General features: G+C 39.5%; 1 protein-coding gene across 1 annotated transcript in view; it reads left to right on the forward strand.

The window, feature by feature from the left end:
* The window catches only part of VAV3 (vav guanine nucleotide exchange factor 3), a 434,748-nt gene that overhangs the window by 229,745 nt on the left and 190,224 nt on the right, over positions 1–14,779 (forward strand). The window contains exons 14-15 of the mRNA XM_070779927.1: positions 1,135–1,267; positions 1,970–2,079. Of these exons, the coding sequence (XP_070636028.1) occupies positions 1,135–1,267; positions 1,970–2,079 (243 nt within the window). The remainder of the gene's footprint in view (positions 1–1,134; positions 1,268–1,969; positions 2,080–14,779) is intronic.

Raw genomic sequence — 14,779 nt, forward strand, 5'->3', positions numbered from 1 at the left:
TTAAGTGAGATTTTCTTGAGGGAAATATGTAGGTGTGTTCCTTAAAGATTAGTCAGCTTGCCTGGTGTCCCTAATTATCTATATGTATGTGGTTGTTAAACTGATGTATTTGATTGAAATGGCCATTTTCTGGAACTTTAGGATAGTAGAAAGTTGACCAGTAGGGGGCAGCATCCCTCTTGCATCCACCTTGACACCCAGGCTCTAAAGGTAGGTCTCAGGAGAGACACATCCTTTTAGCCTGTCCCAGAAAACAATCTTTGAAAGTGATGCAAGTAATAAGGCTGTGTGAATGTCTCATTATCACAATGTATATGTGTTAATCACTGACTGAGAGTTTTCAAAAAGATACAAGTGTTGGTATTGGATGATAGGATTTATAAGATTTGTTTTCTCCCTCAATTACATTGCTTTTCATAAGATAGAAGAGAAATATCAAGGTGTAAATTTAACCATGATTTCTGTAGCTCACATTAGGGTCATGCACCATTCAGCTGTATTTCAAGTTGTCCGTTAAAGCATAGGAGCAGTATACAGGGCCAAGCACAGGTTCCACAAGTAGACCCAGGAGTGAGTCCTGCTTTGCAGCCACTAGCAGTGTGATCCTGAGAAAGTTACCCGACTTCTCCGAGCCTCGGCTTCCTCCTCAATAAAATGACGGTGATGATACCTACCTCAGGAGGTGGTCCTGGGGATTTAAATTAAGTGAGCCATCTTTGTGGAAGGGATGAATGCTTCTCAAGGCAGTCTAGCCCACACCTAGTAACAAGGGAAGACGTTAACCACTATTGTTGCCATTAATATTTTCCCATGGATGTTTATCTTTTAAACTGGAAGAAAAAAGTACTGGTTCATGAACAGCGCTTTATGACTTAATTGTTCCTGGCAGCAACCCTGCAGTGTGCATATTATTCTTGTTATAATTTTGCCTGTTTTTTAACTGTGGAAACTGAGGTACAGCAGGGTTATCATTTAGTAAAGGGCAGTGCCAGGACATGCGGCTCATTCTTTCAGTGTGCAGCATTGTCTTTGTCTTTAACTCACGGGATAAATTAAACTTTACTTGGGAAGAATTAACACATGTTCTTCCAAGCTATTTAAATAAATCAATCTCTCTTGCTCTCTTTCTTTCAGGCATATCTTCTTATTTGATTTGGCAGTGATTGTATGTAAAAGGAAAGGTGATAACTATGAAATGAAGGAAATAATAGATCTTCAGCAGTACAAAATAGCCAACAATCCTACAACTGATAAAGAAAATAAAAAGGTAAATTCTTGGAAGTGAACAACTGTAATTTACTCATAACTTTGACTATCCAAGGAACGTATGCTAATACAGTAATGTGAAAAAGAAAGTCACCTGGTCGTGTCCGACTCTTTGTGACCCCATGGGCTATACAGTCTGTGGAATTCTCCAGGCCAGAATACTGGAGTGGGTAGCCTTTCCCTTCCTCAGGGGATCTTCCCAACCCAGGGATTGAACCCAGGTCACCCACATTGCAAGTGGATTCTTTACCAGCTGAGTCACAAGGGAAGCCCAAGAATATTGGAGTGGGTAGCCTATCCCTTCTCCAGGGAATCTTCCTGACCCAGGAATCAAACCAGCGTCTCCTGCATTGCAGGTGGATTCTTTACCAACTGAGCTACAGTAATGTGAGAGGTGGCTCATTGATCCAGGTCTTCTTGTTTCTAGAGATTAATTAGAGACAAGCCTCTTTGAGAAATAATTAGACAGTGCCACAGGTGATATGATCCTCTCTAATGCCTTGATGAACATGGCAGCAAAATGCACTTGGCATAGCAATTGTTATAGATAAGAAGTTGACTACAATAATCTTGATTGTTCACAGTTTGATGATTATCGTATGAGAGGTTTTGTAGATGATTATGGTGGTATTTTAGTGATTTGAAAAACACAATGTTATTAATGAATGATACCTATTAACCTGAGGAATATTAATTTTAACAGTGGTCTTATGGCTTCTACCTCATCCATATCCAAGGACAAAATGGGTTAGAATTTTATTGCAAAACAAAAGATTTAAAGAAAAAATGGCTGGAACAGTTTGAAATGGCTTTGTGAGTATTCCTACTTTTAAAAGTGCTTTTTTTCTACTGCATAAGTCTCTTATGAACAATGAGCTACCGAGAAATGCACTGCGTTTGTAGCATGTGTACAGAGGTTGTGAAAACACTGATCATGAGCGCTATGCTGCTGGGCTGTCAGCTGGAGAACTTGGGTCTCCTAGGAGAGATGTCTTGGTGAATTTCTTCAAAAAAAAGAAAGAGGGAGCTCCAGCCTTCTGTTTGACTTTCTTCTCATGGGTGTATTTTGATTCCTTAGCTTTCAGCAGCTTCTGAAAATTTTAATTATTCTACTGATAAACTTTTAATGTAATTGCCATGTTTTGTATGTATCTTTAAGTAGAAATACCCCCAGATACATACACACACACACACATATTCATACATGCAAAAATCTCATTTTAAACAGATTTGTTTGTTCCTCCTGTTTGTTTTTAACTTATTTCTTTTTTGCATTCTGGGTAAATTGCTTGACATATTCAATGAATGCTTTCAGGACCTAATTTCTCTCAGTGCTTTTTCCTTTTATTAAAGTGGAGACTCAACAAAGAGGTAGGAAACAAATCAGACCTGTTTCAAAGGGAATGGCATACAGAGATGTAATTATACAAGAATATGTCATTATAGGAGTTTTCTTTCAGTTTTGAGGTTCATGCATTAAAAGGTGTATAATCACCCTTGTTATGGAAACATATAGGTCACCCTGAAATTGGAACTGGTAGCAGAAGGTGAAATTAAGGAAAAGCACTTTTGTGATTTGCTTCATTTGTATTCTAACATAATTTACCTTTTGCAGACAAATTCTATTGGATTTTTTGTTTGCTTTTTCCTTTCCTTTGTTTTTGGAAATGCTTATATTGATATAAAATGGAGATAAGATTAGAATATTTTATTGCAGTGCTTAAGTGAGAAAAATAGAAATTTTCCTTGCATTATTATCTCTAAAATTCTGAAAGATGAGATTGTACAGCTAAAATAATTTTAACCTTATAGGCAATTCTGGGTTCAGCAATAACCCTTGTCAGGAACTGGCTGCATAGTCTTAGCCGATTTATTTAACCTCTCAGAGCCTCAGTTTCCTCCTTGGTAAAATAAGAATAATGATATTTTGAATTCCAGATACTATGTGTCAAGCAGTATGGTGGCCAGATAGTACAACAGCAGGATATGGTGTGAATAGCAAGCATTATCTGTTGTTATCACTGTTATTTAATATTGCTTTGTATTTCGTATCCCTGTACCCCTAGGGACTTACAATATCAGAATACATATTTCAGTATACTATTATAGTTTTTTTTAATGTATTGTTATTGATTATAGTAATTAAAAGAGCCTAGTATTTGCATGCATCCATAAAATGACTATTGTATAGGGACCTCTCTGGTTCGGAGCACGAGTGATGTAGTTGGTGACCTCTGCCCATTCTCTGATGAGCTGTGGGCTACATCATAACCAAGTGTGCTGTTTTAGAGAGGTTTAAAGTGATAGGCAGTATTTGGACTTGATCAGTTGGGACTGGGGTGACAGGATGTGGGGTTGCTGATTATGTGCAAAGGCAGAATTGACCTTAATGCCCCTTTGCTCTTGTGGGAAGGATGCTATGCTGGTATTTTCTTATGGGTTCTACTTGTTTAATCTTTACATGAGTGAAGGAATTTCTGCAGAGGAGAAAAGTTAAATTTGTTATCCAGAGTCGGCAGGCTCCTTGGACTGTATTGACAGGTGTATCACTTAATATTTTGTTCACTTGCCATAAATCAGACATCTAAACTCTGGATACAAGAGCCTCAACAAGACGGATGCTTATCTCTGTTTTCATGGAAGGGAATCTGGGGTAGGTGGACAGGGGTGGGATACTGGCTCTCTGGGTATTGTCGGGAAGCCAGGCTCAGATCTTCCTGCTCTGCCATTGTCTGCATGGCTTTTGTCCTCAATGTTCACACCTTGTTGTCCAAGACAGCTGGAACTCCAGCTATAAAATCTACATTCTAGGCAGCAAAAGGTGATCCCTACTTTCAAGGATCCTGTGAAGAAACACCGCAAACTTTTGTTACATAATACTGATCAGAACTTAGTCTTGTGGCCGTATCTGACAAGGGAGTCTAGAAAATGCAGTCTTCCACAGAGTCCAAATGACTGTTCTATACATCTGTGTCTCTTTTGCTGTCTCATATACAGGGTTATCGTTACCATCTTTCTAAATTCCATATATATTAAATAAATTTAAATTAAAAAAAAGAAAAACTAAAAAAAAAAAAAGAGAATGCAGTCTTCATTCTGAGCGGGAGTATGCTTGGCTATGAACCAAGGTTCTCCTATTATGAAAGTAAGAAGTGGGTACTTGTAGGCCACTCTCAGTCCCTGCCGTAAAGGTGTATACGTGCAGGAAGGGCTTGGAGAGGTTTAAATTGTTCTACCACAAGCAAGATGGCTGCATCACACACAGGGAAGCTGGGTGGACGTCTTTATTGTGAGCGGCATCCAAGCACCTCAGCAATGTAATTAAACATCCATCGTGACTATTTGCATTTCAGAGTATCCCTGGCTGCCCATGCAGATGATACCTTTTCTTGAGAATTGCTCAAAGTTGAGGGCTTCCTTAAGCAGAGATTATGCCACATATGGCATGTGAATTAAAATTAAGCAAAATAAAATTAGGATTTTATTCGAGCATCAGAATGTTCCATTATTTTATTTCCTCCCTTCTCTTTTGAAGCTTGTTATGCAGGAAGGCCCTGCTCCCAGCTTTGTAAGACAGGTCTTGTGCCCCGTCAGAAATGTAGAATAATCTAGGTAAGTCTGGGCTTAAATTTTTGCTTATGGCTCAAATTTTTCTATTGTACCCATTATCTAAAGTTCTAGTACTCTTATTCTGTAAGCCATGGAGAATAAAAGAAAACTAAGAAGCCCTGCAGCCTTCCTGATAATACATGTTAAATAGCAAGCCTTGTGTCTTGACGCAGACCATTTCTTCAAGTATCTTTGGCATTAACAGGGATCCTGTAAGTCCCCTACAGCATTCTGCAGTATTGTTTTAAGGAACTTGGGGGAGGGAGGCGTTTGTTGGGGGGTTGCAGGAAATCAAAGGAGGTGATATTTTAAGACTGATGAAATGCTTGCCAGTTCTATTTACAGAAGATGGCAGCTCTGCTGTTTATAGGATGATTGGATCATTTTTATTTTAAAAAATTGCAAATCACCTTTGGGGAGTTTAAAATACTGCTCTTAATTTAGAATATTAAAAAGGATCATAGAAAAGCACCAACACCAATAAACAGTAAGTATCTGGTAAACACAAATCATCTCCCCAGAGCTGACCTAAATCGCAGCATCTGTCTTTCCCTAGCACTCCCCCAAGCCCACTCAGAAGTCGTATTTTCTGACCTTCTTTGGCCATAGCCACTTCCAACATTTAAAATATGCAGTGGACCACAGCAGAACTTGGCAAACCTCTGGAAGAAAGACTTCACAGAGAGAAAAGCAGCAGTGACCCACTTGGATAGGGCAGGAAGAAGGAAATCTTTTTTTCTCTTTTTCTCCTGTGAGAAGTGGTAGCAGGGCCGATTGCTCTTGAGATGGGTGAAACAGTTTTTGAGTCAAATAATGTTCGAGAGCTATAGTTCTTAGGATCCCACTCTAAGAAATACATTTAGATCTTTAAAAGCCTGATTGATACACATTATTTATTCTTATTTCCAAAAGGACTTTCTGTCACTCTCTCACACAGTTTCACTTAGTTATGTGTGCATTAGGATGGCAAATGTATTTATTAGCTTAAGCTAGTTTTCCTAATAATGTCAGTAAGTGCGAATGTGAACACTGCCCATAGCCATGTTAAAAATATTGTTAGAAAGCTGAACTTGCTTGGTGATGCACTGGTAAAGAATCCACCTGCCAATACAGAAGACACTGATTCGATCCCTGGTCCGCGAAGATCCCACATGCTGTGGGGCAACTAAGCCCGTGCACCACAACTACTGAGCCCAGTGCTCTAGAGGCTGTGCTCCACCGCAAGAGCAGCCGCTGCAGCGCAAAGCCTGTGCACTGCAGCTAGAGAGACTGTGCACAGCAACGAAGACCTAGCACAGCCATAAATAAGTAAATAGATAAATAAAAGTTGTTAGGAAGCTCTGGACGTGTTTTCCCCAAATCCCTTAAATCAAATGTTTTTAATGTTTTCTCCTGTTAGATTTACATTAATAAACCCTGTCATACTCATTTTGTAGCTCAGGAAACGAGCAATCGCTGGAGTATTTCAGCACATTTGTACAAGTTCAATGCTATATCATTTACAATAGGGTTCAGGATCTTAGTTCACAGCATTTTCTTTATCCAGGAAGTGCTAAAATAAGCACCCGGACTCAAATCCTGTTATCTAAAACTGGAGCCAGGTTTCTTTCTTTTTTTCTTTTTTTTTTTTCACTGTGACTAGGAATCGGAGGATCACACGGTGTCCTTACATGTTCCAGAAATAAGTCCAAGTTGGGTAAAATATGATATAAAAGAATTCAATAATAGAAGACTTTTAAAAGGAAAAGTTAAAGAAAGAAAAAGTAGAATGAGGGAAAATGCATTGCATATGGTAGCAAGTGGTAGATTCTGAACCAGCCTCTGTAATATTTAATTGAAGGGAACGGAAAGGTGCTTTGGCCTGCAATTTCTTCTGGCTTGACCCAATTTTTGAAATTCTAGCAATTTAGGTTTACTCCCTTGAATAAGAAAAGCCCCCTGGAAGATGCATATGACACGATCACCATACGATCTAAGATTTCTTCACTGTGTGCCATATGCCAGGCACAGTGCCACATAGCTCATCTAAGGAAAAATGGCATAGGGACCAGTAGTGTCTGCTAATACATGAGCCCACGGTATATATCTGTCAAATGCTAAGACTAACGGGAGTGAGGAGAAGTGAAGGAAGAGGGCATATGGAAATTCCGGAGCTGGGGAGAGGCTCTGGGACCAGGCTTCATTGTCATCTGTGTGGGACAGCCCCCAAGTTTCATTTCCCAGCATGAACCCCGGAAAGGCAGTGTTCTCCTGTGTGGGGTGGGAGCAGGGGTGGAACTCCATCCACGAAACTCCACCAGTAGAGTTTAATCTGAGCCACAGTATGTCCTTCTAATTTATTCCCCATTTACTTCCAGAAGGAATTTGAGGTCACTCACCATGAAAAGCACACATGCCACGGAATTAAAAAGAAAAATTTAAATAATCAGAGGTCACACAGAACAGTGTTTCAAAGCATTTTCCTCAAATTCTGACTCCACTAAACAAGAACATTTTCTTGAAATTCACCTTTTGGAGTTTGACTATGAAAGCAATGCATATGTTTTTCACATTTTAAGTAGAAAATTATATTTTGTCCCATATAATTTGTTTTAATCTAAAGGTATTGCTCAGATATTCTGAATACCAGAGGGGTAATTATCAAAGGAAATTGCATTTATTCTCCAAGTATTTATTGAGCACTTTGCCTTGTTGCCAGACACCGTTGGAAGCCCTGGACATATAGCACTGAGAGAGCTATTGCAGTTGAATTTAATTACTGTAGCTTCTAAATGCAATAATGTTCAGTTAATATATAATGGATTGAATTTCAAGACTGAACTCTTGATATTTCTATCCAAATAGTCTCTTCCTCCCAATCCCATCTATTCATGTATAATTAGATGGAAGGTCAAGATTTGCCTTTTCCCTCCACATGTAGTCAATTTCTCATCAGTCTCTGCAGATGCAAGTTGACCTCTTGCTTTTAGTCTTCACCCTTACCTCCCTGGTTTAAGCCTTCCGTGTCTCTGATTAGCTTCTGCATTCCCTGACAGCTCCTTATCAGTCCGCTTTTCAAGAAGCTTCCAGGGTAATCTGCTGTGTCCTGCCCTACTTAAGATCCATTGTTAGTTATTTATGGCACTTCGTATACTATCAAAATTTTTACCAGGACCTCAGAAGGCCCTGCATGGTGTTTTATACCACCCATCTCTTCGGCCACAACTCACACCTGTTTCCTATAGCCAGATTGAATGTGTTTTTCAGTTTTTGGAGAATATGCACAGACCTCAGGCATTCAACCGTGAGGTTTTCTTACTAGGATAGTCTTTCCTCTAGCTCCTTGAGTAGCTGCTTCTTTATCCTACCGATCTTGGCTTTAAATATCACTTTGTGAGAGAGATCTCTTCTGACCACTATGGTAAATGAATAACCTTATCCCCCACTAGTCTTCTCTCACAATCATAATTATATGGTCAGACAAAAACTATCTAAGTGTAGCATTTGCAGACCTGAAATCTCCTCCTTGTTAAAGATGTCTATTACCTCCCTGCCCTATTTTGCCTGTATTGTCTCCTCCTAAAGAGTAAGGATTTTTTATTGCTTATTAGAAGAGAAGCTAAATTGAATTACAATGGATAATGCTGGGAGAAGGGAAAAGAAAGCCTCATGGGTCTGGGAATGGAAAGTTTTAGGTTTTGGGTGAGTGAGGCTCTGGAATAGCTATGGGTTCTGAGGGTTTTGGTGAGGGGAAAAGGACTTTTGAAATGCATTTCCGTAGACTGTGAATCATAGTCCTTTTGGTGTTCTTTGAAATGTTAAGAAAAGAATGAAGTTGCCATTTGGTCTAATTTGGTTGCCCTGTGTTTATATTGCATGTCCCAAGGCTGAGTTGCCTGGGCCCTTGGATTCATGGCATTACTATTCAATCTGTCTATTTCATGGCTGTTCTAGTGGGCTAAAAACACCAAGAGGGCAGGGATCTTGTCACGGTTTTTCTCACCCATGATCATGCCTGGCACATGGTGGATAATCATAGTTCTTACTGTAAATCTGAAATTTTATTAAGTTTCCTGAGAACAGAGGCAATTAAAAAAAAAAACACAAAGACTCAATGAATTAGGAAATTCTTACTGTCGGACAAAATATCACAACAGTCCTCAAGGGAAAGAGACTTTTACTAATATGATAAAGACTTTAATAGTCTTCACTAGTAGAATTGACTAGTAGAATTATCATCCTAGTAAAGGTAAAGCTTTTCTAATATGGTAATTCTAATGTTACTAGTATGATAATTCCAATGTGGATTCTTAGGTAAGAGACACTGAAAAACATGTTCTCTACCAGCAGCAGTAGAGTTTTTGACGTTCTAGAAGTTGATGTCATATACCATTTTTTCCTTAAGTAAGCCTTCAAAAATGAGGTTGCTGTTTTTTGAAGGCAGTTGTATAGACACTTAACCTGATGCTTCCAGGCTGTTTCTTTTTGTCCTTCTGGATGTGTGCTTTTTTGGTAGTCTGACTAGATGCGTGAATGGAACTTAGAGAACCGAGGAGAATGGCTGATTTTCACATCGCCCATATTCTTTCAAGTAATATTGATCTGATCTATACTTCTATTAGAAACTGCAGAGCAATATGCAAGTCATGTGCTATTGGAGGCCTTCTTGCCTCTAGGAGACACAGGGGGTATAGAACTTGAACCAGTTTTAAGATCTGAGGTGCTCAAAGCCAGCCACTTCCTTGTATTTCTCTCTGTCCCCACTCCTGATTCCTTGTGACCTGCACAATTTTTTCCCACCTGTCAGACTCAGAAGAGAGGCTTCACTCCTTTTCCGTTTTGCACCTAAAGTCCAGTCACCATGTACATTTCATGATCCTGATGGGTATCACAAGGGAGACTCTTTTCTTGTGCCTGTTCCCTCTGCCATTTCCCTGGTCTCTTTAACGCCCTCAGTGGCACCTGGAGTGTGACCCTCCCCACCATATGCTGCTCCCCACAACGGACCATGATGCCTGACCACACTGCTTCTCCTGTGAGGAGTGGCTACAGGTCAGAGACAGCCCTCCACTAACCATTGTGGGATTTGGAGGAATAAAACTGGGGTACTTTGCACATCAGTTCAGGATTAAGAGATCTGGTGAGTGTCCCAAGAGAAGTGGCCTTTGTTGTTGATTGATGAGAGGCCCATGTTGGGATATCAAAGGTTTGGCAGCAGATTTGACATTCTATTGTGCAAATACAAAAGACTGACTTTGTTTATATTTTTATCTATTGAAGATTCCTCCAATATCTACACAAAGCTAAATAGGAGAATTCTATAGCAAGTCCAAACTGCTGCTACTCTGACTACTGCTACATCATCATTACTACATTACTAGGATAATAATAATACTGATTCTCTCTCTTCTTCCTTTCCTTTCCTCTCCCTCCTCTTCTTTGTTCTCTTCATTAAGAGGTCTGTTGGGTTCTTCTTAAATATAAAAATAAGTGTCTGTTGAGACTGTGAATTTCATCTCTTGGAACAGAGGCCAGAAAGTAAATGTTTTCAGCTTTGTGGACCATGTGCTATCTGTCACAACTCCTCAGTTCCATCACTGTAGTAATAACACAGCCATAGATAATATATAAGTGAATGAGTGTGGTATATTCCAGCAAGAGCGATCATGGGCTGTAGTTAGTGACCCTTGTCTTACAGCACAGAGGTGATGATATTTAGGCCTAGGGAATGTAGTGAGTATGTGTTACCACAAAAAGATCTCGGCTGTGTGGGTGCCACACAGTGGCTTTTTGTAGAAGTATGATTTTCTCAGTAGAACCTAATTCTTGTTTAGGTTATCATGACGATTTAGCTACAAAACATTCTCTACTCCCCCAAAACCAGAACAAAAACACCTGGATGAATTCTATTAATATACATTTGGCATTATTTTGTACTGTTCAATTGAATATAAAAAATGCTATTCAGGTATCTGGTTTCATTAAGCTGTATTATGTGGTTTATCAGAAAGGACTGTGAGCTCCCAAGAATCCAGGCCAGTAGCATCAACAAGGTGAGTTGGTCTTTACTCAGTAGTTGACCCCATCAACAAGGATTGTTTTCTAGTCAGTGATGATTCTTTGTGCTCTTGGAGCATTTTCTTCTGACTAGGAGTGCCACTTGTGCCTGATATTTATTCCAAAATTCCCTCTTTGGAGAGCTCACTGAGGAAGATGAGAAAATGTGAAGGAAAGCTGTGGTGGTGTCAAGAGTTGACCCAAGGGTGAGCCCTCTGGGCGAGCTGTTTGTAGGGGTGACAACTGACTATGATAACACCTGCTTTGGTATTTTCTTGGTGTTTAAACCCCATCTCTCTCTATTTGGAAACTGGTAACCTTACAGGCATGGCACTTCCCAGGTGGCTCAGTGGTAAAGAATCCACCTGCCAATACAGGAGACACAGGTTTGATCCCTGGGTCGGGAAGATCCCCTGGAAGAGGAACTGGCAACCCACTCTAGCATTCTTGCCTGGAAAATTCCATGGGCAGAGGACCCTGGCCGGCCACAGTCCATGGGGGTCGCAGAGTCCGACATGATTGAGCAGCTGAGCACGTACACAACCTTACAAGCACAATTACCAAAGTATCTGCTTATAAAGCATCTCCATATTTGTCTGCTCACATGCTTTTTTGGTCTCTGGAGGAATTATTCACTCTAAAAACAACCTTTTATTCTTTTCTTCTTAAAAGGCTTTTGTTACCAGTTTTTAATATGGAGAATTTGTTTATGAATATGAAATCCACGCTGACATGATCCATCGTCCCCAGGCTGTGCTGAGCCTCCCGCTACTGACCTATTCACATTAATCTCCCAAGTTGAAGGCAGCACAGCTCTCGCTGAATCTAATGTATTGTCTATAACCTTTCAAAATTGGCAGTTAAGTCAGTATAGGGAACTAAACCGCAGCTTCCTGACAGCAATAAAAAGGAAGTAGGACATGGGACAGTGCTCAGAAAAATCACAGCTGTCATAAAATGGAGTCTTTCAGTAGCCTGTTGGACCCAGAAACATGCAAAGGCATTTCATGCATGACAAAGCATTAGTAAATATTAAATAGTATTCTTGTTCTGTTATTACCTCATGGAGACCAGCCTCTCTCCTGTTTCTCTGCTTATATTTAATACTTATTTGACATTTTTCTGGCATTCCTGAGCATGCTTATAAGGAAGGAGAAGCCATAGGCAGAAGGAAGAATGAAGGATAGATGCCAACATTTCCATCAACAAATAAGCATTACTCTGGTTAAAACTAAATGCAAATAAAATTAAGCTGAATTAGTGTGTTGGTGTCCCTGAGCTTTTATAGCAGAGCCTTTGATCTATTGTGCATGTGTGTGTTTTCTTCTTTGTGTATGAGAACAATAGCACTGCAAGCAGGAGAGTTTAGCTGGGCACTGGCGGTCACTACTGTCTCCAGATTGTCTGGGTTAAATAGAAATGAACACAAAGAATAGTTTGTTTTGGAACTTTGTTGTAATGAGTCAGCTTGTATATAGCTTCCTCTAAGAAAAGACCATAATCAGTGTATTCTGTAATAGTAAGCAAGCTTTAATTTATAAGTCTAAACCTAATAGTACAGTTAATGTCACACGTGCTACTTTTGAGGGCTTCCCTGGTGGCTCAGACAGTATAGTATCCACCTGTGAAGCAGGGTTCAATCCCTGGGTCAGGAAGATCCTCTGGTACTTTTAAGATATTTCTTGATAAGAGATGTTGGATCATAGGCATTATTACCTGGGACTACATAATGTAAAATAAGTTGCCGTTGAAGGCTGGCCATCCTCACAATGAGAGCCATGAGAGAAACTTCAGTTTTCCTCTTCATGGAATAGTAAGCAATAGCAGTCTAGTTGGAGAGATAGTCATACTTGAAACAATTACTGAATGAGACTGAATACTATATATCATACTTGAAACAATTACTGAATGAGACTGAATACTATATATCTGTATTCATTCATTTTTTTCATGTATTTATTGAGCATCCCATACATGCCCAGAAACTATTCTAGGCACCAAGAATATAATGATGAGTAAGACAAACTCTTTTCTCTCATTGAGTTTTTATTCTAGCAAAGTTTATATTTTCAAGTCAGCATTATAACGTCAATGCAAAGCAGTGATAAATTGCAAGGTACATGAAAGAGTTTGTATACATTATTTTGATGTGAGAAGAATGAAATTAGACATTTGATCATAGAAAACTCCAGTCCATGTGATGCTCTCAGGCAAATTTTGAAAGAGTTATTGGCCCTCTGGGGATGTAAAGAAGGCATTTGCAACTGAAGATTTTTCCTTTTAATTTAGGAAAAGTAAGCTGTTGTAGGTTAAGTATGTGCATTTTTTGCTTAAAATAATTAGGAAGAATACCATTTACCACTGGTACATAATTTAGAAAAAATAATTTGTTCAGGATGATTTTTCTCCTATTTATCCTAAATACCTGTTTGTAATAGTCATGATCTTAAAAAAGCATAACATTTTATGAACTCATAAACACTCTGAAGAGGTGTTTAATGTTTCTATATTCCTACACCTCAGCCTTTCCTGCAACTTTTCTAATTGTGTTGAGGAACTTACTACCTGTAGAAATATTTGCTCTATCTTCATTTAACTTTGACTGTAGAGACTGCTGTTTTATAACAAATTGAAATATGTCTGTTCACCAAGTCCATGTTTTAAATATACTTTCCCTTTGAATAAATGAAAAGAAACTTAATTTGGGGAAGTTATTTCACTGGTTAGTAGAATGCTAATCTGGTCAGGTAAAGGTGTGGGTAAGTTGAATGTTTGTGTGCATGCTAAGTCACTTCAGTCATGTCCGGCCGTTTGTGACCCTATGGGCTGGAGCCCACCAGGCTCCCGTGTCCATAGGATTCTCCAAGGAAGAAAACTGGAGCAGGTTGCCATGCCCTCTTCCAGGGGATCTTCCCGACTCAGGGATCAAACCCACGTCTCTTATGTCTCCTGCATTGGCAGGTGGGTTTTTTTATCACTAGCACTCCCTGGGATACCCTGAATCTAATGTTTAATTTCAATCTAATATTATGAGAAAGATATGACATTAGCTGCTAATATGCCCACAAAAAGGTAAATGAGACAATTTTAATTTTCAGGGTGTTTAGAAATCAATTTGGGGACTTCTGATTCAATTATGCTTGGCAATTTTTTTTTTTTTTTTTTTACCCTGAGTATTATAAGGAAGATTTCAGGTTTTAATACCTTCATGTTAGGCCATTTAGAGTCTGGTAGCACAGAGGGATAATTCTTTACTCTTATATGGTGCTCTATAGTTCCCAAAGTGTTTTGGATAATACCTCATTTGATCCTTAAAGAGTTTTGTAAGATAGCCAGGAAGGTATTATCTTTAAAATAGAGACAGAAAATAGAGGAGAGATTAAGTATTTTGTGTGTGTTTTTTCAGTTAGTAATTGGCAGAGACTGGTCTTGAATCTCAGTCCAGAGCTTTCCCCCTGCACCATGCTGTCTCTTTGATAGCAAGAATACCTACTGCTGCTGCTGCTGCTAAGTTGCTTCAGTCATGTCCGACTCTGTGTGACCCCATAGACGTCAGCCCACCAGGCTCCCCCGTCCCTGGGATTCTCTAGGCAAGAACACTGGAGTGGGTTGCCATTTCCTTCTCCAATGCATGAAAGTGAAAAGTGAAAGTGAAGTCGCTCAGTCGTGTCCGACTCCTAGCGACCCCATGGACTGCAGCCTACCAGGCTCCTCCGTCCATGGGATTTTCCAGGCGAGAGTACTGGAGTGGGGTGCCATTGCCTTCTCCGAAGAATACCTACTGGTATTCTCCAAAGATAAAAGTTTTCATCAGTTTGTTTTATAGGCAAGAGGTATCCTTGTGTAGTATATTCATGCACTCGATGAA

The sequence above is a fragment of the Bos indicus genome, chromosome 3, assembly GCF_029378745.1.
Source record: "Bos indicus isolate NIAB-ARS_2022 breed Sahiwal x Tharparkar chromosome 3, NIAB-ARS_B.indTharparkar_mat_pri_1.0, whole genome shotgun sequence".
Classification (NCBI taxonomy): Eukaryota; Metazoa; Chordata; class Mammalia; order Artiodactyla; family Bovidae; genus Bos; species Bos indicus.